Genomic DNA, 25,231 nt, shown 5'->3' on the forward strand with positions numbered 1-25,231 from the left:
CACATTACAGCGCACGTATGGTAAAGCGAAGGAAATTATGCGAGACCACTTCTACTAAAATGTTTTTGGGAACATGCATGATCCGGGGTTTTAATTAAAAATATGCTAATCTGATTCAAAATTGCATGCAGAATTCAAAAATGTGATCAGAATGTACAAATAATAACTCCAAACATGATAAAAATCTACGAAAATGTCACGTCACGCAAGTACGCGATCTCATTGGCCTGACGTCATCGTACAGGTTGAGTGAATTAGCAGACGAAATAACACATAGTGTGCTGTGAGAAGCAGGATACACTTCGCGTATTTCTACTTTACGTTAGTGTCTAGTATGGTTAAATTCGAGGTCTATACATTGGATAATAATCTGAGTGGTATATTTTAGACTTAAAATGAATCCTGCGCAGACAGTGAGGCAGAAAACTTATAAATGGTGTAGAGTTCCGATGTGCAATAGCACATCGCATACCATACCAAACAAATTGTTTATAAACGTTCCAAAGACGCTAAAACTGGGAGAAATGGATTTTGGCGAGCTGCAGAAATGCTGGTGATATATCGGAAAAGTCTACAGTTTATTTTTTTTGAAGATTTTAGCGTAAGATGAATTTGTTTGAATTTTCAAATCACTTTTTCATGTCAGCTGTTCTAGTGGTAAAACTTTAAATTTTAATGTATGATGCTTTATTTAAATGCTTCAATTACATCTTGGAATATGAAAGTAATAAACAGTGCATTAAATAATGCTGATTATTAAAGTATTCTCCAAACCTAACCTATGTTTTGGGTGATCCATGTCAAGATAATAAATCAAAGGGGTTATGAACCATTTTGACAGCTCTAATTCTACCAATATATCTTGGCATGGGACAGTTATGTATGTCTTTATTGAAGAGCTTAATTGGTAAATAAATTTAGGCTATATCTAAATACTCTATAATGTAACAAAGAATAGGCGTGTACATCATGACAGGAAACAACGTGAATTTAACAAATGTATAACTCTACACAAAACCAATGCTTGTCTGTTGGGGTCTTATAAGTTAACAATGCTCAATTATAATAATTATCATAATATTAATGAAATAAATAACATAATTGCACAAGGTGAAAATAGTGATGTAGGTGTTTAAAATATTATCCAACTTAGCCTAAGTTTTAGGTTATACAAGCCAAGTCAATAAACCGAAGGGTGAAAATACCGCGCGAGTTGGCCGTGCGGTTAGGAGCGCGCAGCTGTGAGCTCGCATCCGGGAGATAGTGGGTTTTGAACCCCACTGCCGGCAGCCCTGAAGATGGTTTTCCGTGGTTTCCCATTTTCACACCAGGCAAATGCTGAGGCTGTACCTAAGGCCACGGCCGCTTTGTTCCCACTCCTAGGCCTTTCCTGTCCCATCGTCGCCATAAGACCTATATGTGACGGTGTGACGTAAAGCAAAAAAAAAAGTAAAAGTCACAGCACCCAAAGACATTCCTGTATTGAGCGACTAAAATGTCACCAGGACACTTTTCTTTCCTGATATGCTCAGCTTGTTAAAAGCCAAATGTAATTAATGTTATTGGCTTCACGCCCCGCTAACTACTTCTACGATTTTCGGGGACGCCGATGTGCAGGAATTTAGTCCTGCAGGAGTTATTTTACGTGCCAGTAAATCTACCGACACGAGGCTGACGTATTTGAGCACCTTCAACTACCACCGGACTGAACCAGGATCGAACCTGCCAAGTTGGGGTCAGAAGGCCAGCACTTCAACAGTCTGAACCACTCAGCCCGACTTGTGAAAACTAGATGAAGTCATATTTATCTTTATCATGTTTAACTTTTTCCCTCCACAAAGATATTTAATTCTCTTTCATGGGCCCCGGAAGTGGGTAGGCCAGTTGTCCCAACCATAAATACATATTTTTTGGGGAGTGATAGATTATAGCCCTATAGTACTATGATCTTTCTTTCTTTCCTTCTTTCTTTCTTTCTTTCTTTCTTTCTTTCTTTCTTTCTTTCTTAATGAGTTTATTCTTCAGGGTTGGTTTTCTCTCGGACTCAGCGAGGGATTTCACCTCTACCACTTCAAGGGCAGTGTCCTGGAACGTGAGACTTTGAGTATGGTGATGAAACTGGTGAGGAGGGCCATTACCTCGCCCAGGCGGCCTCACCTGTTATGCTCAACAGGGGCCTTGTTGGAGGAGGGGAGGATCGGAAGGGATAGACAAGGAAGAGGGAAGGAAACGGCCGTGGCCTTAGGTGCCTGGAGGAGAAGTAGGAAAATACGAAAAACCACTTCAAGGATGGCTGAGGTGGGATTCGAAACCCTTCTACTCAGTTGACCTCCCGAAGCTGAGTAGACCCCGTTCCAGCCCTCGTACTATTTGTTTTCAACTTTCATGGCAGAGCCGGGAATCGAAACCGGGCCTCCGGGAGTGGCACGCATTAACCACTACACCACAGAAGCGGACTAGTACTATAATGCTACCTATATGTTTATGTTAGTGCTGAAATCTGATTTCTTACTTTACTAATGCTGAAAGCCCGAAAATGTAATGTTATTCTTTAATAGGGGAATCAGTCTAGAAGGAAATGTTGAAAGTGATGTGATATCTATCCAGGTTCGTTGTTATCCTAATACTATGGGTTACAGTACATTGCACGTATATAAAAGACGCCAGTTACAAACTTGCTTGTTATCCGCGAATTTCTGCGGCCACAAAAGTCACTATTTTTCAAGAATGATGACATTTACACATGATAGATTGTCTGATTGTGCTGTTTTGAACCTTTCTTCTGTCATTTTGAAGTTATTCGCGATCATGAATAATAAACAGTCGGCTTTTAGCAACGGCTGATGCACAACGGCTGGTAGAGCTCCATGCGGTACTGGATCGTGACGTCACACCGCGCCGCTTACGTCAGAGGCCGTTTCACTCGCCTTGCGCAAAGGCACTATTAAATATTTTTTTAATGGTAGAAAACAAGGCAACATACCACAACGTAATACGTTTACGTACTATTTCATTGGTGTACTTTACAAAATAAATATTTTTGAAAATTATGCATGTTCCCAAATTGGGCGGTCCGCCTCTGTGGTGTAGTAGTTAGCGTGATTAGCTGCCACCCCTGGAGGCCCGGGTTCGATTCCCGGCTCTGCCACGAAATTTGAAAAGTGGTACGAGGGCTGGAACGGGGTCCACTCACCCTCGGGAGGTCAACTGAGTAGAGGGGGGTTCGATTCCCACCTCAGCCATCCTGGAAGTGGTTTTCCGTGGTTTCCCACTTCTCCTCCAGGCGAATGCCGGGATGGTACCTAACTTAAGGCCACGGCCGCTTCCTTCCCTCTTCCTTGCCTATCCCTTCCAATCTTCTCATCCCTCCACAAGGCCCCTGTTCAGCATAGCAGGTGAGGCCGCCTGGGCGAGGTACTGGTCATACTCTCCAGTTGTATCCCCCGACCAAGAGTCTGAAGCTCCAGGACACTGCCCTTCAGGCGGTAGAGTTGGGATCCCTCGCTCAGTCCGAGGGAAAAACCGAACCTGGAGGGTAAACAGATGATGATGATGATGATGATGATCCTGATGAGGCACGGCAGGCCTCCTAGATGATGTGCCCTTTTTCAGGCCAGGGGATGTGTTGCTGTCATTTGAGGTGTGGAGAAGGTGAGAGGGAAGCGGCCGTGGCATGTAAAAGGAACAGTCCCGGCATTCGCGTTGGCGAGGAGACTGGAAAACCACGTAAAACCGTTCTGAGGACAGTTGACGGTGAGACCAGCCCATCGCCTCCTGAATGCAGAGCTGTAAAGCCGTAATAAATCTGTGACCTGCTCTGCTCGGTCTTGTGCAGATATCGCACAAGCGACAATAGTTACCTTGGTTGTTGTTGATCATGGTCACTTCACTTCATGAAAGAGATCTGGTGTCCACGCTGTAGGCGGCACAGTCCAGCTGAATGAAGGGCAGAAGTGATGACATCGACTGGGAGATTAGGATCCACACCACAGGTGACACAAGTATAATTGGTAGTGCAGTCAGACGGCGGTGGCGATGGTGGATGCTCAGGAACCGTAGAGGAATCTCTTGCAGCTTCGTCGACAGGCAGTTGCTGTGAGTCGGACCGTTGAGCATGGTGTTGAGTAGGAAGAGGAGGAAACGTCATGACAGGGAATGGATGAGACAGAATGGTAGTGGTGGCAGGAACGGTAGAGACGGCAGAAACGAAGACGGTAGTGGTGATAGGTGTGGTGGTAGTGGTGGTAGCTGGGACGATGGAAGAATAAGACGATGCCAACGGCAGTGCAACAATTGTAGATAGAGCAGGCGCTGGGTCCATCAGCTGGGGGGGACGACGTGAAGTATACATGTAGGCCGGTCGAGGGAAGTGCAGTGGTGATGCCATTTTCGAAGAGACCAGATTGGAGTGGATCGAGGACGTAAGTGAATATAGCCGACTTCCAATTGTGGTGTCAGCCTTTGTGCTCGACGAGGTGCGAGTTACAGATGTGGCGTCACCCCGGCCGAAAAAATAGAGAATTAAGGAGCCCGACACCACTGTGATAAGCACAATGCAGTGCCGACGTGGTAGGGGAGATTTGCATCTCCACTTGCTATATATACGCCCTAGCATGACCAGAAATATGGATGCCGAAAGAGATAGCTAAATACATTTCTGAGTTTCCTCAAATTTACATTAGTTGCTCTTTGTTGCTAGCAGTTCCTGCTCTGCTAAAATGAACGGCATTTTATGAAGGTAGGGTGAAAATGAAACAGTCAGAGCTTCAATTAAGTACAGGTATAAAGTATCAGATATATCGTTATGCATAACAAAGGTAGAAGTCCTACCTCAGATTTTGTTTTGTTTGCTATTGGCTTTACGTCGCACTGACACAGATAGGTCTTATGACGACGATGGGACAGGAAAGGGCTAGGACTGGGAAGGAAGCGGCCGTGGCCTTAATTAAGGTACAGCCCCAGGATTTGCCTGTTGTGAAAATGGGAAACCACGGAAAATCTTCAGGGCTGCCGACAGTGGGGTTCGAACCCACTATCTCCCGAATACTGGATACTGGCCGCACTTAAAGCGACTGCAGCTATCGAGCTAGGTACCTTAGATTTTAATAGTTTAACATTAAATTGCTCATAATGAGTTTCTAATATTATCTTCGTATTTATGTCGCTCTTGAACATGACGTATTCGCGATATTACATAGCGCACTTCCTGAGGCCACACAGTGCGTTGTCTTTGTTCGAATTCAGACGTACTGTATGTAAATATTATTGCAAGTATCCAGAGCTTCGTTGTACCCGGGTACGAGAGAGCGCGTCCCCCATTGATACGATAACACAATGCTATTTTAAATACTCATGATAACCGACACTTGTGAGTCAAGGTCGCAGCACAAAGCATAATCATTCTCTCGCGTAGTGGAAGCGAACCAATGAAATCTCTTGTGTCAGCTGCTCTATTATACTCAATGTAAAATAAGTTCACTTATAATAATAATAATAATAATAATAATAATAATAATAATAATAATAATAATAATAATAATAATGTTCCACTAACTGCTTTTACGATTTTCAGAGACCCAGTGGTCCTGGAATTTTGTCCCGCAGGAATTCATTCACGTGCCTAACAAACAAATACGATGGCATGAAAAGGCTATGTATCTAAGGGTAATCCTAGACAAAAAGCCACCGGGCGAGTTGGCCGTGTGGTCAGGGCCACGCGGCTATGAGCTTGCATCTGGGATGGAGTGGGTTCGAATCTCACTGTCGGCAGCCCTGAAGATGGTTTTCCGTAGTTTTCCACTTTCACACCAGGCAAATGCTGGCTCTGTACCTTAATTACGGCCACGACCGCTTCTTTCCCACTCCTAGCCCTTTCGTGTTCCATCGTCGCCATAAGACCTATCTGTGTCGGTGCGACGTAAAACAACTAGCAAAGAAAAAAGACAAAAAGTCTACCGAGATCGATAGTTGCAGTCGCTTAAATGTGGCCAGTATCCAGTATTCGGGTGATAGTGTGTTCGAACCCCACTGTCGGCAGCCTGAAGGTGGTTTTCCGTGGTTTCCTATTTTCACACCAGGCAAATGCTGGCTCTGTACCTTAATTACGGCCACGACCGCTTCTTTCCCACTCCTAGCCCTTTCGTGTCCCATCGTCGCCATAAGACCTATCTGTGTCGGTGCGACGTAAAACAACTTGTAAAAAAAAGACAAAACTTACAATGCTACATCACGTCAGAGTTATCAAGCGGAAAGTACTCATAGAACTTGTCAAACTCTATCCAGTACTGAATAGAAGATCCAGTATAAACAGTAAGGTAGCTGTCAACATGTAAAAGAAGTGAAAATCCACAGCCTGTTTCCAGATGTTCGACCGGGTCAGGAATGGAATGAAGCGCCCATCTAGCGGCAAGGATAGGAATTGTGCCGGCTGCTGAAGCCTGTCGCACTCCTCTGGGGCAATGATTAATGACTGGCAGATGAAATGATACTGGAGAGTGTCGCTGGAATGAAAGATGACGACAGGGAAAAACGGAGTACCCGCAGAAAACCTGTCCCGCCTTCGCTTTGTCCAGCACAAATTTTACATGGAGTGGTCCGGATTTGAACCACGAAACCCAGCAGTGAGAAGCCGACGTGCTGCCGCCTGAGCCACGGAAGCTTCCTGTCAACATGTATACTGTAAAGCCTTAATCAGGCCGGTTATCATATATGCAGCCGTAGCATTTGGTACACAGCCAAGACGGACCTGAAGCCTTGAGAAAACTACAAAACAAGTGTCTACGAGCAACAGCGAAGCTCCCTTACTCTAGGACTGGAGGGAACCTTAACGCCTTAACAAACACCCGCCCTGTAAGAGATCATCTCAGGAAACAAAGGGGTAACAAGGCCAATCCCTTAATCAGGAGTATTGGGTGCTATGTCGCCGATCTATATAAGAAGTAGGCTACCCCACGCTAAACATATATTATTGCCGGGCTGAGTGGCTCAGACAGTTGAGGCGCTGGCTTTCTGACCCGAACTTGGCAGGTTCGATCCTGGCTCAGTCCTGTGGCATTTGAAGGTGCTCAAATACGTCAGCCTCGTGTCGGTAGATTTACTGGCACGTAAAAGAACACCTGCGGGACTAAATTCCGGCACCTTGGCGTCTCCGAAAACCGTGAACGAGTAGTTAGGGGGACGTAAAGCAAATAATATTATAAAAGCAAATATTATTCAGCCACAGGATTAGAAGGTAAAGGCTCACCCCCCTTTTTTCTTAGGCGCCTACCCCACCAATAAAAACACACAAACTCACTCAACACACACAAAAAAAGTCTTAGCTTATGTAGGCTACTTGTACTTGTTTATTTTTCATTATTGTTGTAACAGCGATGCGCGTGAGGAAAAGGCAGCCCACACTCCAGAAAGCAGATAGTTACATCTGATTGGCCAATTGAGACAAGAGAGAGGAATCCAAAGCCCGCACTCTGTCTATAGTAGGCTACCTTGCAATCATTGTTTCCTTTGCATGAATGTGTGTGTGTTTATATCCTAGAATAGCAGTTACATGGGTGACCATAACCGGGACATCCATGGGATGATGAAAGAGACGACGAAGAAATAATAACCCCAGCACTCCTGCAGGCTTGTCTAATAGTATTCCGTATACGAAGGCTTGGCATCAAAGAGCGCTAGCAGCTGGGCAGTGGGACTTATCCTTTCCCAATCCGCCCTGCTGTCTCTTCCTCTTTTTAGAATTAACAGCATGTCGGAGGTGATGTAGATTGTGCTGATCGCCATGCGAGGGGTGGGGTTGGAGCGGGCCCCTCCAGAAGAAACAAAACCCCACTCAATATCCAGTCTTCGATCCAAGCAGTACCATGCTGGTTAGCAATTGGGATTAGATCAGAGATTGTTACGTCATTCATTTCCTCGTCTACATACTTTCATTTTCTTCTTCTGCAACGTATTAACTTCGAAATTCATCATCATCATCATCATCATCATCATCATCATCATCTGTTTACCCTCCAGGTTCGGTTTTTCCCTCGGACTTAGCGAGGGATCCCACCTCTACCGCCTCAAGGGCAGTGTCCTGGAGCTTCAGACTCTTGGTCGGGGATACAACTGGGGAGTATGACCAGTACCTCGCCCAGGCGGCCTCACCTGCTATGCTGAACAGGGGCCTTGTGGAGGGATGGGAAGATTGGAAGGGATAGGCAAGGAAGAGGGAAGGAAGCGGCCGTGGCCTTAATTTAGGTACCATCCCGGCATTCGCCTGGAGGAGAAGTGGGAAACCACGGAAAACCACTTCCAGGATGGCTGAGGTGGGAATCGAACCCGCCTCTACTCAGTTGACCTCCCGAGGCTGAGTGGACCCCGTTCCAGCCCTCGTACCACTTTTCAAATTTCGTGGCAGAGCCGGGAATCGAACCCGGGCCTCCGGGGGTGGCAGCTAATCACGCTAACCACTACACCACAGAGGCGGACAACTTCGAAATTCACCCAGTGAAAATAATTAACTCCTCATATCTAGTGTTTATTTGGGAACTTATACTTTCGACTTAACTCCTTCATTAAATCTACACGCAATAGTGACTATAAAATACAAGCCAAAGTGACCCGTCTTCAAGAATATCCATCGGGAGAGCCTCCTCAGTATACATAGTTCTGTATTGATGGAATCAGAATACGGGGTTCCATAGTGATGGCAACTGGATACGTGGTTCTATGGTGATGACATCAGGATACGAAGTTCCATGATATGAAGGGATCACTAATAGGTCTAGAAGTACGCATCATCCCAGAAAGCTACCAGTTTGTTATGAAGGTGATATAAGTCAACACTGAAATAAAAACAGAACTTTAATGCCGATTTATTAAAATAAAACCTGTCTCTGTACCAACTCCAATGGTGAACCGCACACGCCCTGCGTATGTCGCTCATGCTCATCAAGCTAGCCTCAAGTGCGGGCATTTCCCGATACAATATGTACACTCAAAATTTAGAACTATATATTTTTGACGAAATTTCTCTGTTAGCAGGTCACCATTCAGATGGAGTCTGAAGATGAGAAGACTGACATTGGGACGGGCGAAGCCAGCACTATGAACAACACCACGGTAAGGCAAATCCTTGGTAACATCACTCTTGTTGCTACTGAACTTTTACCGGGCGAGTTGGCCGTGCGGTTAGGGGCGCGCAGCTGTGAGCTTCCATTTGGGAGATAGTGGGTTCGAACCCCACTGTCGGCAACCCTGAAGGTGGTTTTCCGTGCTTTCCTATTTTCATACGGGGCAAATGCTGGGACTGTACCTAATTTTTTTTTGCTAGGGGCTTTACGTCGCACCGACACAGATAGGTCTTATGGCGACGATGGGGTAGGAATGGCCTAGGAGTTGGAAGGAAGCGGCCGTGGCCTTAATTAAGGTACAGCCCCAGCATTTGCCTGGTGTGAAAATGGGAAACCACGGAAAACCATTTTCAGGGCTGCCGATAGTGGGATTCGAACCTACTATCTCCCGGATGCAAGCTCAAAGCCGCGCGCCTCTACGCGAACGGCCAACTCGCCCGGTGTACCTAAATTAAGGCCACGGCCGCTTCCTTCCCACCCCCAGGCCTTTTCTATCCCATCGTCGCCAAAAGACCTATCTGTGTCGGTACATTACGAAGCAAATAGGAAAATTAATACAAGCTATTCCTAATATAATTACTAATTTTATTCATATTTCAACCTGGTAGAGAATACATATTTAGGTATTCAAACGGGATGTATTTTCAACTTGCCTCTCCAAATGTAACCTTTTCTGAAAAATCATTCTTCATGTACATATTATCCTGAACTAATTGTTGAACCCATCCTTGACGGGTTAATTTCTATATACTTGCAACAATACTGCCATCTACCGGAGATCAATGCAATCAGAAGAGACGGAGTTAGCAATATTCTGGCTGTGTAATGTTATTGGTGATAAGCTTTAAAGAGTTTTATTTTCGTTCTGACTTGGTGACATTTGAAGATCCAAGACCTGGAGAATTTTTCATCTCCTTATGATTCCATTCTTCCTTATTTTCCGAAGGAATTTTTTTTTTTTTTTGCTATTTGCTTTACGTCGCACCGACACAGATAGGTCTTATGGCGAAGGCCTAGGAATTGGAAGGAAGCGGCCGTGGCCTTAATTAAGGTACAGCCCCGGCATTTGCCTGGTGTGAAAATGGGAAACCACGGAAAACCATCTTCAGGGCTGCCGACAGTGGGGCTCGAACCCACTCTCCCGATTACTGGACACTGGCCGCACTTAAGCGACTACAGCTATCGAGCTCGGTAAAAGGATTTATTATTATTATTATTGGTATTATTATTATGCTGTTGGCTTTACGTCGCACCGACACAATCAATTCTATGATGGCGACGGGATAGGACAGCACTAGGACTGGGAAAGAAGCGATCATGACCATTATTTACGTACATTCTGGTGTGAAATTAGGAAACAATTGAAAACATCTTCAGCGTTGGCAACAGTGGGATTAGAACCACTACCAATCGAATGTACTTAGAACGATTGTTCCTTCACATATTCCTTCTTATTTTGAAAGTCGTATTCATTGTCTTTCTGATTAACACGACCTCTTGTTCATGTGGGTTTGGATCGTATAAAAACAATCATGACAACAACTCTTTAACTCTTCATGTAGGTGTATGTATGGTCGGACAGAATAGCAGGCTTCATAGCCTGAGTCCCGCCATATAAAACAAGACAATAAATAAATAAATAAATAAAACAACAACCACCATCGGCAGTTAACTCGTTATTGTAACGATCGAGCAGTATTTCTGTCAGTGACACTCGTCGTTTATTGGTTTATCGATAAAAGTCTAAATTCGTTAATATCTCCGTTATCATAGCTCGTACGGTAGAAGTACACTAATGTCCGAAAGTTTAGCATAAGTAACGAGTAAGCAGGGCAACAGGGAATAGACCGCAAATCGCACGACATATGCACCTACCAACTTTACGTGCTCGCTCTGTATTGGAAAGGAGTGTTCCCTGTTTTGACTAGCGGCGTAACCGAAAGGTAAACACAGCCAGTGCCTGCGCTCCATATTCCCTCTTTCGTGTTTGCCCTTTTATAGTGTGCGGAGTGTAGCCTCGTGGTGAACGTAACAACATAATGGCACATCGACGCCATTTGGACCCCGTTTTACAGGGTAGAACACTCGGCCGCCTGGAAGCAGGCCAGACACATACCGAATTCGCCCTATCCTTGAATGTGCCACAAAGTGTCATTTCCGAGGCTTTAGCTTGCAGCTGTCTCAGGGGTTGCCGATTCGCGGCAAACTGTGTACCGGAGGCTCAGAACAGCAGGGCTGTTTGCCCGACGTTCAGAGGTGTGCGTCCCGTTCACTCCAGCAGAGAGACGGGCCGGTTTACTCCGGAGCCGTCAACATCGAAACTAAACCATGAATGAATGGAGGCATGTGCTCTTCACGGATGAATCCCACTTCAGTTTGCAGAACGATTCCCGTCGCACATTAATCTGGAGAGAACCGGGTAACCGACACAACCACAGGATCATCGTGGAACGGGACCAGTATGATGGTGGTGGCGTCATGGTGCGGAGCGGCATCATGTTGAATGGCCGTAAGGTCCTGCACACCTTCATGGGTGGTCCGAGGAACACTGTTAACGCTCGGAGATACAGGGATGAGGTACTGAGACCACATGTTCGACTCTTCAGAGGTGCGGTTGGTTCAGACTTCCTCTTAATGGACGATAATGTCCGACCGCACCGCGCTGCTCTGGGGGATGAATTTCTGGCTGGGGAAGACATTTATCGCATGGACTGGCCAGCGAGTTCTGCGGATCTGAATCCTATAGAACATGCCTGGGATGCACTGGGGAGGCGAATTGCATCCCGTCAGCCTCCAACAAGGATCCTCAAAGACCTTCGCTTATCCCTTTCCGAGGAATGGGATCGACTGCCACAAGAGCTCTTGGATCATCTGATAGAGAGCATGCCACGTCGCTGCGAAGCATGTGTGGCCATTAGGGCTAACCATACACCCTATTAACAGCATATTTTGTTGTGGAAGACATTGCCAAGTTTTGTTAGTTGTGGTCAAAAGTGTACCTTAGCTATCAGAACCTTTCTGACACTGGTTTTTGGACAAGTTGTGTGACATGGTGTGTGAGTCAGCTTCCGTTTGTTCAGCAATCCGTCTGCCATTCCTATCAGGCGGTATGGCCTTGTTTAGTGATTATGCTTAACTTTTGGACACTAGTGTACCAGTATATGAGAATGAAGTTAATTATAACTGTTACCGTGTTTTAGTGGTAGGTAGAGGTGAAAGAAGGTGCGGGCGTGAACGGGTCTCAAACTACGGAATCAGAGTTAATGTAAAATTTAACAAGGTTATATTTTCTTTTCAAAAACAAAGAAATAACAAGCATGGCAGGTACAAAGTAGCAAGTCCAAAGGATAGGATAGTTCGCGCCCTGACTTCACAATGCTTGGGCAATCAGCTCAGTTTTACCCCAAACACAAGTTTCAACAGAGGGGCAGAAAACCCCATTCATGCCTAGGAGTCCTTGCTCCAAATTACACTGAAAAGCCTCCACGAGGCATACAACACTCAATTTTCAAAAGAGCCACACGCTCTCAACTTTAAGCCTCTCAAAGGCCACACCAAACTCCACCTTCGAGTTGTCCTCACTGGACATAGACACAGGGGTAAAATACCCAACCTACTGAGGTCTATTAAATGAAAAGGGGCAATTACATGACCTCTAAAATAACAATTTGAGAGGAGGCGATCTGCACTCCTAATACACTTGTTTTTAAAACCTAATCTGGCTCTAGGCCACTAATGCAAGGGCTAATCCCATACTACAGAGGTGACTTTAGAAAAGAGCAATTTGTTTTACGTTAACGAAGAATAGGTTGAGAAAATAAGTTCACCTCAAAACAATGTGAGTGGGAGCTCGAGAGGGTTAGCACTCTCTATCCCAATATGCAGCTTTAAAAGAGAATAGATGAAAGATTGGTTACATTTTAGGAAAAGGTTACATGGTGGAAACGCTTCGAACCCGCTCCGAGAGTTAAACTGCCGACCTAGCAAGAAAAGAAGTTATTAAGAGGCCATTACCTGGTGTTGAACAGCCGGAGAAGAAAGAGGCGCTTCCCGCCCCCTGCTATGTACTTTACACACTGAAAGATGGAACAGAAGTGGCCCGGAGACCCAAAAATCAGCAGTTTAAATACTCTCGCGGAAGGTTCTAGGCGTTTTAGGGAAGAGAACACCCGCCCACAATCACTTTATTGGCTAGGGTACAGAAACATATCCAAGTTGGGGGAAGATACATCGGATTGGTCGGAAATTACTAAAAGAAATTCGGGATTGGATAAATCTAAAACAAGGGGAAAAAGAGGGGTATACAGCCAACTTAAACAATAACAGAAAGAAATTTAACAAGAAACAAACTTTTGAAATAAGAACTTCTCCAAAAAAAATAGTTCTTTCACTCCGCACTAGGGTGCACTATTGTTGATCTTCAGTAGTGTCCTCTAGAAGAGAAAGTTCACACTTCTTACTACAAGCAAAACAAAAATACGTCGAAAATGACACAGTTCAAAAACTCCAAAATTTCCAGGTAGAGACATCTTCTGAGAAACTTGAAAATTAATACTGTCCATAAAGTTCAGACTTCCTCCAGCAGAGGAGTTTCAACAGGCGCACATTTTAAATTAGCGGTGTGGAGGTGTACCGCCCGGTACAGACCTCCCCCCCCCCAAAGTTCCTCCCGGGGTGACACATGAAATTGTTTGAAAACAAGGTCCAAGTTTTGATGTAGATATGGAGATTAAATGCCAAAAAAATTTATAAGATTTTCTTAATTTGGTTTGATTCAGTTTCGAAATTTTGTTGTTGCAGGTGAAGTACAGTCTTTATGTTTGTAGAAGTTGAATTCTGAAGATAAACTTTTAATACTTAAAAGTGATGAAAAATTTTGCAATGTCCACCAAATATTGCTGTTGAATTTCCAAGTGCAGTAATTGCTGATAGTAATAGTTCATGTAGTTAATGATGATTAAGTTGGATGGCCAGACCGGCCGTTGCAGCTTGCGTCCAAAGGAGGCCGCTCGGACCCCTCAAGTACCCTGAGATACCGCTCGCCCGCACTATGAGGGGAGCAGAGGTGTTGAAGCACGCCGCGCCCGCGGTGAGCATATACAGGCTGCGGGCAAGTAGCAGGTCGTGCGCCGCACATCAGCCTTGGCCGGGAGGAGAGCTCCGGCTCGCCGTGCACATGTCGTCCTCGCTGGGGCCGAGGGGGCCCTTCCTCAAACCCAGTCGCGGCACGGCGCCGCGCGGCTGCGGGGGCACTGAAACATTAAAACTAGGCGGCAGAATTTTGTTGGACCATCATCATTTTGAGGGCACAGACTTGTTGGAGAGGTAGAGGGGCCAGCGGCGTGCAAATATCCATGGCATTTAATCTAAGCAAGCCACAGTGTGTATAGCAGGAGACGGGAGCGTGGTAATGGCCATGGTAAGTACAGAATGGCAGTTTAACGGATCGGGGAAGGTTTTACAAAAATGCTTACATATAAAACAAAATAGAAGGAGCAGAATGCCTTAAGAGTGGAAACTCAAAAAAAAATATAACCTTCATATTCCTATCAAATTATATGAAGCAAGTTGACACAAAATTTACACCGGTTTCACCTGGGACAGGTGAACCCTAAATATCCTCTCGGTGGCTGGATTACTTACTAACAATGTAACCGGCGTAAGAAAATCGAGAATGATACAAGGCCCATGAAATCTGGGGGCAAGCTTGCCCGCGGGAACAAAGTTCTTGACCATAACTTGATCACCTACCTTCAAAGGGGTGGGTCTCCGTCCACGATCATACCTTTCCCTAACCTTTTCATGAGACACTTTAAGATTGGCTTTAGCCTTCTTCCAAAGATCTTTGATGTTGTCCGGATCTATTGTCTCGGGTAGAATGTCACTCAGAGACCAGAGGTTAGAGAGCGGCGTGTTGGGAACAAACTTGAACATCAAAGAGGCTGGAGTAAATTTATGTGATTCATGAACCGCCGAATTCAAAGCAAAAGCTAACCAATGCAGGGACGTGTCCCACCTGGAATGATCTTCATGATGATAGGCAATAAGCGCGGACCGGAGATTACGGTTAACCCGTTCAGCCAGAGATGGTTGAGGGTAATAAGCAGAAGTAGTTACATGAGAGATGGACAAGTCAAAACAGAATTTACGAAATAAATTAGATGTAAAAGCCTTAGCATTATCAGACACAATATATTGGCACGGACCAAAAGACGCAAAAATAGAATTTAGGCAAGTAATGGTAGACTGAGCGGTAGCCAGCTTAGTCGGAAATAACCAGGAAAATCTAGTAAAGCCATCTACGCATACAAAGATGAACTTGTTAGCATTTCCCTTTGACTGGGGGAAGGGTCCTACATAATCAATATACAGGCGTTACATGGGGCGCGACGCTTGATGCGAAGACAAAAGGCCTACCTTGGTGGACATGGTTGGTTTACTAAGCAAACAGGATTTGCAAGCCTTCACTAGTTCACCGATTTCACTGTCCATACCTTTCCAGATGAACATTTCACGAATCTTCTCACGAGTTTTAAAGATACCCAGATGCCCTCCTAATGGGTTCTCATGATAATACTTGAAGATCATAGGTACAAGAACAGCTGGAACGACAACTTTCATCATCTTATCATGCCTCGATGGACAACATAGAACACCATTCCTCAGAACATAAGGGACAACATGTTCCCCAGAAGAAAGGGTTTCCATTATCGGAGCCAGCGTCGGATCTTCACGTTGGTATTTCTCAATATCCCTAAAAAGCATGGGAGCATCTGTTAAGATGGCATTAACACCAGATATTATGGACTCGGGAGGTGATGAACTGTCGACCGGTTCATGGGTCTCGACGTCGTTAGAAAACATACGACTGAGTCCATCAGCAACAACATTTTCGGTACCTCTGATATGCCTGACATCGAATTGGAAGGCAGAAATACGGATGGCCCAACGGGCTATACGACCAGTACGACGCGGCCTACCTAAGACCCAGCTTAAGGCTTGATTATCTGTCTCCAGGTCGAATTTGACGTGTTCCAGATAGAGACGGAACTTTTCTAAGGCGAATAAGACTGCCAAACCTTCGAGCTCATAGATGGAATACTTGGCTTCTTGAGCCGACATGGTCCTAGATGCATAGGCGATGGGTCGCCTCCCTAGTTCAGTCTCTTGAAGAAGGACTGGAGCTACTGCTGACGACGACGCGTCAGTTTGGACGATGAATTTCTTCGAGAAATCAGGCATAGCAAGTACAGGGGCATTACAGAGAGCCAATTTAAGATCTTCAAAAGCGGCTTGTTGAGAAGGTCCCCACTCGAATTTGATGCCTTTCCTACGAAGAAGGTTTAAGGGCGCCGCTCTATTAGCAAAGTTAGGAATGAACTTTCTGAAGAAATTCACCATACCAATAAACCTGGCGATGCCTTTAATGTCCTTGGGAGGTTTAAAATCACGGATGGCCTGTGTTCTCGAATGATCGACTGCAACACCATCAGGTGACACAATATGCCCTAGGAATGACATAGAGGGCTTAGCAAAGGCAACCTTGGACAACTTGACAGTTAACCCAGCCTTACGAAGGCGATTGAGAACTTCTCGCAGATGATCTAGATGTTCTTCGAAGGTTTCCGAAAATACGACGACATCATCCAAGTAGTGGTACAAGTATTCAAATTTGATGTCGGAGAAGACCCTATCTAGCAGCCTAGTGAGTACAGCTGCTCCCGTGGGGAGCCCGAAAGGCACGCGGTTGTATTCATATAAATTCCAATCCGTGGCAAACGCTGTAAGGTGTTTAGACTCTTCGGCAAGGGGAATTTGATTATAGGCCTGATTCAAGTCCAAGATAGTAAAGAACTTGGCCTTACGAAACCATGAAAAACAAGAATGAAGGTCGGGAAGGGGCACAGATTGTAACACCACCTTCCGATTGAGAGCCCTGTAATCAATGACAGGCCTGAAGCCCCCTTGGGGTTTCGGGACTAGAAAAATAGGCGAAGAATACGCTGACTTAGAGGGCCTAATAATACCATCCTTCAACATCTGATCGATAATTTCTTTCAGAGCCTTTATTTTAGGTGGAGATAGCCTATAAGGTGGAAAACGGACAGGAATCGAATCCGTGACCTCAATTTTGTATTCAATAAGGTCAGTAACACCAAGAGTATCAGAGAACACCTCCGGAAAGGACTGACACAATTTGCGAATACTATCAGCCTGCTCCTCAGGTAGATGTCTAAGGTCTAACAACATCTCATCCTGGGTAGGCGAAATAGATGAACATGATACAGAGTTACACTTTAACAAGGGAATGTTACAATTGGACGCAAATTTGAATGTGCACGACTTACTCTGAAGATCGAGCACAAGACCAGTGTGAGAAATGAAGTCCGCTCCCAGTATGATGGGGCAAGACAAGTGCTTAGCCACAAACAGTTTGGTTTTCCATGTAAATTTAAAAATACGAATTTTGACCAGTAAGGAACCTAGAATTTCTAATGGAGATGAATTAGCCGAAACATATAGAACAGGAGATGAGACATAGTCAGGTAGTTTACAAACAGATTTCAATTTAGAATACCATTCAGCCGAAATAATCGAACAGACACTGTCTGAATCTAATAAAGCGGTTATAGGCTCATTGTTTAACTCAATCTTAAGAAAAGGAATAGGTGCGGGGGAATCCGCCGCAATCCTAAGACACTCTTTGGGACATTCAAAAGATGCATTTGAAATTTGCTCGTTCCCTGAATTTACAACCTGTTTACTAGGGGCTGAGTCTCGGGAAGATGGATTAGTCGACTCAGCCGAAGCCACTAGTCACTTTTTATTATTGGCATAGGTGGAATTTGCACCAGAAGTTGAGCAGGAGGGGGTGCTATTCGAATTTGGGCAATTCTTGGCGATATGTGAGAAAGCCCCACATTTAAAACAGCCTTGTGATGAACCAGCCCCATTACTTGTCCCACTCGACTTGATCAGTGGACACTTATTGCGCAGGTGGTCAGGCGACCCACAAGCATAACATTTACGAGGGGTGACTGATCGGCGAGGTGGAGGCCGAGTATTACTAAAGGAAGGTGGGGGTTCTTTCGCTACACGCAAAGAATCGGCGTATCTAACTCCTTCCGCTGAGACGGCCAATGCTTCAAGTTCCGAGAAAGTTTGCGGGCACGCCGCGAAACACAAATATGACCCGTAAGGTGGTGAAATCCCTTCCACAATAGCTTGTACAATCTGATCCTCCGGGAAATGAAGAGCAAACACCCTAGTATAAAACTTAATATCTTGGATGAAGTCTACCAAGTTTTCATCCAAGCGCTGTACCCGATAATAGTACTTCTGAATAAGGGAGGACCTGGCCCTAGCAGGGATGAAGTTAGCTAGCAAGTGGGCATGGAAATCCTCAATAGATGATTGCTCGGCAATGGCTCTTACGATTTTATCAGAGAGAATACCAATAGCATACGGATAGATAATTTGCAAAATTTGACATGGAGAAAGAGAAAAAACAAGGGCATGATCCTGAAATTCAACTAGAAATCTTAAAAATGAAATTACGTCACTGGTGGTATTAACGGAAAACTTAGAGATACCTCTGAGCAACATTGCCAATGGATGAGGCAAGCTACTAAACCCGGGTGACATAGTAGGTAAAGGTTTCAATGGCAAGGTAGTTAATTCAGAACGTACATTATTTAATGAGTTACGGCGTTCAGACTCGTCCAATGGGGCAGAGGTTGTTTGAGCAGCAATGGTTTTCCTATTGACTTCTCCCTTATGAGGCTCTTCCTCGCTACCTACATTCACCGTGACGGGTTGATCAGTTTTGGGAGGAACCTCCCCAGTTAACAATTGAGTGACCTTGCTAGATAATTCAGAAATGTTTTCAAGCAGCGTACTAGCTTCCTTCCTCTGAACGTCATTCAACTTCAGAGACAACAGATCATTAACTCTATTTGAAAAGTGATATAGCCTGGCTTGCACACGCTTAATTTGATTAGGAGAAGGATCATTTTCATCAAAAAAACTAACTACAGATGCTAGCCCAGTAATATTCTCGACGATCGTGGAAAGAGAGTCGTCAACTTCTTTCTCTCCCAAGGTGGGGATTGAAATAGGCAATTCAAGGGACTCTCTAAGCTTGTTTGTGTCTACTGCAACCGTGCCTCCAGATTGCACATTTCTAATAGTTAACTCATATATCAACTCCTCTTTGCGCAAATAGTTAAGATGGAGAACATCGCGAGGTCCGGGCATGATGACAGAACAACTCAAAAAAAATTCCAGCAACTGAGAAAATTGTTAGAGTTCGGAATAAAACAATGTTTAACCGTCAAAAAGGGCTAAATTGAGACCCATTCAACCACGCTCTGCTACCACTTGTTACGGAGTTTTTCCGTGGTAGGTAGAGGTGAAAGAAGGTGCGGGCGTGAACGGGTCTCAAACTACGGAATCAGAGTTAATGTAAAATTTAACAAGGTTATATTTTCTTTTCAAAAACAAAGAAATAACAAGCATGGCAGGTACAAAGTAGCAAGTCCAAAGGATAGTTACAATATTTACAGGATTTGGGCTTCGCGCCCTGACTTCACAATGCTTGGGCAATCAGCTCAGTTTTACCCCAAACACAAGTTTCAACAGAGGGGCAGAAAACCCCATTCGTGCCTAGGAGTCCTTGCTCCAAATTACACTGAAAAGCCTCCACGAGGCATACAACACTCAATTTTCAAAAGAGCCACACGCTCTCAACTTTAAGCCTCTCAAAGGCCACACCAAACTCCACCTTCGAGTTGTCCTCACTGGACATAGACACAGGGGTAAAATACCCAACCTACTGAGGTCTATTAAATGAAAAGGGGCAATTACATGACCTCTAAAATAACAATTTGAGAGGAGGCGATCTGCACTCCTAATGCACTTGTTTTTAAAACCTAATCTGGCTCTAGGCCGCTAATGCAAGGGCTAATCCCATACTACAGAGGTGACTTTAGAAAAGAGCAATTTGTTTTACGTTAACGAAGAATAGGTTGAGAAAATAAGTTCACCTCAAAACAATGTGAGTGGGAGCTCGAGAGGGTTAGCACTCTCTATCCCAATATGCAGCTTTAAAAGAGAATAGATGAAAGATTGGTTACATTTTAGGAAAAGGTTACATGGTGGAAACGCTTCGAACCCGCTCCGAGAGTTAAACTGCCGACCTAGCAAGAAAAGAAGTTGTTAAGAGGCCATTACCTGGTGTTGAACAGCCGGAGAAGAAAGAGGCGCTTCCCGCCCCCTGCTATGTACTTTACACACTGAAAGATGGAACAGAAGTGGCCCGGAGACCCAAAAATCAGCAGTTTAAATACTCTCGCGGAAGGTTCTAGGCGTTTTAGGGAAGAGAACACCCGCCCACAATCACTTTATTGGCTAGGGTACAGAAACATATCCAAGTTGGGGGAAGATACATCGGATTGGTCGGAAATTACTAAAAGAAATTCGGGATTGGATAAATCTAAAACAAGGGGAAAAAGAGGGGTATACAGCCAACTTAAACAATAACAGAAAGAAATTTAACAAGAAACAAACTTTTGAAATAAGAACTTCTCCAAAAAAAATAGTTCTTTCACTCCGCACTAGGGTGCACTATTGTTGATCTTCAGTAGTGTCCTCTAGAAGAGAAAGTTCACACTTCTTACTACAAGCAAAACAAAAATACGTCGAAAATGACACAGTTCAAATACTCCAAAATTTCCAGGTAGAGACATCTTCTGAGAAACTTGAAAATTAATACTGTCCATAAAGTTCAGACTTCCTCCAGCAGAGGAGTTTCAACAGGCGCACATTTTAAATTAGCGGTGTGGAGGTGTACCGCCCGGTACAATAACAATTCAATTTTGCTTAACTTTTATTAGTTTGTGTAGGCCTACTGTTCCTCGATACAGCATATATTATCGAAGTAAGTTGATATTTGAAGAGTGTCTGCTCAAAATGTGCTTTTCCACTTAAATTTTTTCTTAGTATTTCGTCCACATTCATTACAGTGTTTGAATACTATCGAATGACATAAGCAATTCAGACCGGAAAGGTGTAGTTCCTTAAATGCAGTACCATGCCCGATCCGTTGTTTGTGCCTTTTATTATACGATTCTTTGCATTTTTCCAGAATTTTCTTAGGGTGGAAATAGCGCCATTTGAACAGACACTCCTGATTTCCTATTCTGACCCCCTTAGTATTACTACACAACTGTGTACTAATTATATATTATATTACCTAGTTTACAATCGATTGTCCACGAACTTAAATAACGAGTTTCAAGAAATCGAGCTGTTTTACTGTGATGCCTTTACAAACAAACAAACAAACAAACAAACAAACAAACAAACAAACAAACAAACAAACAAACAAACAAACAAACAAACAAACAAACAAACAAACAAACAAACAAACAAACAAACAAACAAACAAACAAACAAACAAACAAACAAACAAACAAACAAACAAACAAACAAACAAACAAACAAACAAACAAACAAACAAACAAACAAACAAACAAACAAACAAACAAACAAACAAACAAACGAACGAACAAACAAACAAACAAACAAAAAGAAAGAAACAAAAACAGACAAGCAAGAGAGCAATCAAACAAACAAACAAACGAACGAACGAACAAACAAAAATAAACTGACACACCAGTAGCTAGCTAGATAGATAGATATATAGATAGATAGATAGATAGATAGATAGATAGATAGATAGATAGATAGATAGATAGATAGGTAGGTAGACAAAAATTGTACTGAATCTGATTTCGAACATATCGTACCTAATCCGAGATAAAATGTAGTGTGAGGTAAAAGTTTGACGTGTACTAAAAAAACCTTTATATACATCGATGACAGGAGTACTACGAGTCTAGGCAAAATGCATACATTGCAGTCAACATTTGACTGTTTTGGAGTGGCGTCGATGCCAAGTGGCGTCGCAACTGGCTCCCCAGCAAGACGGCCATGATTAGAATTCCCGCCAATGTATGTAGTTTTTTGAAATTGAAAAGTACATCCCTGTAGTTCGGAATCTACGTTAATTTGGAAGTCACGTGGCTAGGATCCCTGGAAGCCTATGGATAGTCACGTAAAACTGCAAGGTTAAGTACCGTCTATGTTTGGGCTCATTCATAAAGCATTCCAATGTATTATGCTTCCGAATAGTAATAATTTTCTACTCTGTGGTCTGGTGTTTAGTGTGATTAGCTACAACCCCCGGAGACCCGGGTTCGATTCCCAGCTCTGCCACGAAATTTGAAGACTGACACGAGGGCTGGAACGGGGTCCATTCAGCATCGGGAGGTCAGCTAAGTAGAGAGGGATTCTATTCCCTCCACAGCCATTCTCAAAGTAGTTTTCCGTGGTTTTCCACTTCTCCTCCAGGCAAATACCGAGATGGTACCTAACATAATACCTCGGCCACTTCCTTGCCTATCCCTTCCGATATTCCCATCCCCCTCAAGTCCCTGTTCAGCATAGAAGATGAGGTCACCTGGGCTAGGTACTGGTCCTCCCTTCCAGTTGTAATTCCCCGACCCAAAAGTCTCACGCTTCAGGACACTGTCCTTGAGGCGGTATAGGTGAGATTCCTCGCTGAGTCGGGAGGAAAAGCCAACTCTGGAGGGTAAAGGGATAAATAAATAAATAATAATAATAATAATAATAATAATAATAATAATAATAATAATAATAATAATAATAATAATAATAAATGCCTTTGCTGTAAGAGTCGTAATAAATAGAATTCATGAATTAAACTTTAAACATTTCAATGATTTTTTAAATAATTTCATTTTATTAAATTTTCATCTTTGGATATGAGATTACAAACTTGAAAATCTCTTGAAAGTTATAAAACTTTGCAAAGACAAACGAATAACTCTATCCTAATATGTAAGGAAAAGTCATAACGAAAATATGACGTGTGTATAGGAAGTGTATTTGCTACGATGTTGTACAGTTGTCAACGTCCTGTTGTTCTCCAGAAGGACAAAAGTTAATCTTTCTCGTTTTAATTTACGTCGCATGCGTTACGAGTATTTGTAAACACATTTTTACTCACGGCATATGGGTGACAGACAAACGACACTGGTATCTGTGACACACTGCGGGTGTTTGTAAGTATGATGTTACACACTGTGGACGTTGACCTTCACACAGCAGTGAGCTCGCATCCGGGAGATAGTGGGTTCGAATCCCACTGCCGGCAGCCCTGAAAATGGTTTTCCGTGGTTTCCTATTTTCACACCAGGCAAATGCTGGGGCTGTACTTTAATTAAGGCCACGGCCGCTTCCTTCCCATTCCTAGGCCTTTTCTATACCATCGTCGCCGTAAGACCTATCTGTGTCGGTGCGACGTAAAGCAACTAGCAAAAAAAAAAAAAAAAGGCCTTCACACAGTCAAAATGGTACACGCGATGCTGGAAATGATGGGGACGCTTTCGAATGGACACCGAGGACGCCCAAGGTACTAGAGTAGGTGTTCGACATGTCCATCATTTGCTCACAGACATGCTTCACGACAATTCCATGATACCCGAACATGTCCAAACAATTGCGGGTCCGCCGTATGGATTCCGCTGCAGCAAAAGTACGGTGGCAGAACTTTTCTTCCGTGTCGGTTTCAGATGCGTACACCAGACACCTGATATAGCCCCATAGGTAAAATCCAGGGGATTTAAATCAAGGGACCCAAATGGACACCTGTGGTCTATTGGGTCGAGAATTTCACGTACATTACGGCTGCACCATCATGAAGAAAATACATGGTCATGCGCATTGCAGCAGTACATTCTCAAGACACGCCAAGAGCTCATCTCTGAGGAACGCTAGATCATGTGCACCTGTCAGATGCATGGGTAATACGTGCGGCACAAATGGGCAATCACTAACGACACTGGCCCACATATTCACTGTAAATCACCGCTTAAATGACCCTGCTAAATCATGTATGTGTTACAGACAGTGCAAGTGTGGGTGTTACGGACATTCAATTCCCCGTTCCTCGTGAAACAGATATGGTCCGTTTCGTTTAAAAACCACGTACAGAATTCTCACCTTTGTAGAAAATCCTCGACTTGCAGGCACTGTGCAGGCGCTCTTCTCTTAGGATCCTATGCACAGTCCACTGAGACACACCGACATCACGCATGTGATTCTCTCCGGGTGTCGTTCAATTATTTCCTGAATGTCGGCTTCTATTGCTAACACTTGCTACGATCTTCGCCGATCACAGACGCGGCCAGTATTGCGTACTCGTTGGTACGCAGCAACGAACGTTCGCTCATTGGGCGTGTCACAATCAGGAATTATTCTCCTTACAATCGGACGGCAGATCCTGAATTACGATATTCTTCGCCGTAAATGGGAAACGTATCCACCAACTCGTTTGCAGAAAACTCTGCAGTTTTTTGCGCTTGTAGCTCACAGATATGTCATGTCTGTTATCTTCTTCTTCATTTTCTATAGCTCTTACCACATTCGTGAGGTCGCGGATGCGAATTGTGTCCCACAAGTGAACTTGGTTCAGTTTTACAGCCGGTTGCCCTTCCTGACGTAACCCTATGTGGAGAGATGTAATCACTATTGCGTGTTTCTGTGGTGGTTAGTGGTGTCTTGTGTTGTGTGAATGTGAAGCGGAGAGTGTTGGTACACATACAAACACAAACACCCAGTCCCCGAGCCAGAAGAGTTAATCAAAGGCGATTAAAATCCTTGGACCCTCTGAATCGAAGGCCTCAACGCTGACCATTCAGCCAAGGAGTCGGACATGTCATGTCCATTATCACTCTAGCAATAAGCAGTTTTGTCGGCTTGTAACGATTCACTCTACTGCACTTAGCTTCCCTCAGGTGTCTTAGTGTCTTTTTTTTATAGACAAAGTCGCTCCAGGAAATGAAAATCTACAACCTGTTTTCCAGTCATTGACCGGGTCAGGGATGGAGTGAATGAAGCCCCATCTTGCGGCGAGGATAGGAATGGTGCCGGCTGCCAAGGCCTGTCGCACTCCTCTGGGGCAATGATTAATGACTGACAGATGAAATCAAATGATAATGGAGAGTGTTGCTGGAATGAGGTGGTGACTGGGA

The 25,231-nt window shown here is 44.1% G+C and overlaps 1 protein-coding gene across 1 annotated transcript in view; it reads left to right on the top strand.

The window, feature by feature from the left end:
- LOC136862887 (uncharacterized) overlaps positions 1 to 25,231 on the top strand; it is an 82,603-nt gene that overhangs the window by 51,527 nt on the left and 5,845 nt on the right. The window contains exon 3 of the mRNA XM_067139163.2: positions 9,025 to 9,102. Coding sequence (XP_066995264.1) covers positions 9,025 to 9,102 — 78 coding nt within the window. The remainder of the gene's footprint in view (positions 1 to 9,024; positions 9,103 to 25,231) is intronic.

The sequence above is a fragment of the Anabrus simplex genome, chromosome 2 (genome assembly GCF_040414725.1).
Source record: "Anabrus simplex isolate iqAnaSimp1 chromosome 2, ASM4041472v1, whole genome shotgun sequence".
In the NCBI taxonomy this organism is placed as follows: domain Eukaryota; kingdom Metazoa; phylum Arthropoda; class Insecta; order Orthoptera; family Tettigoniidae; genus Anabrus; species Anabrus simplex.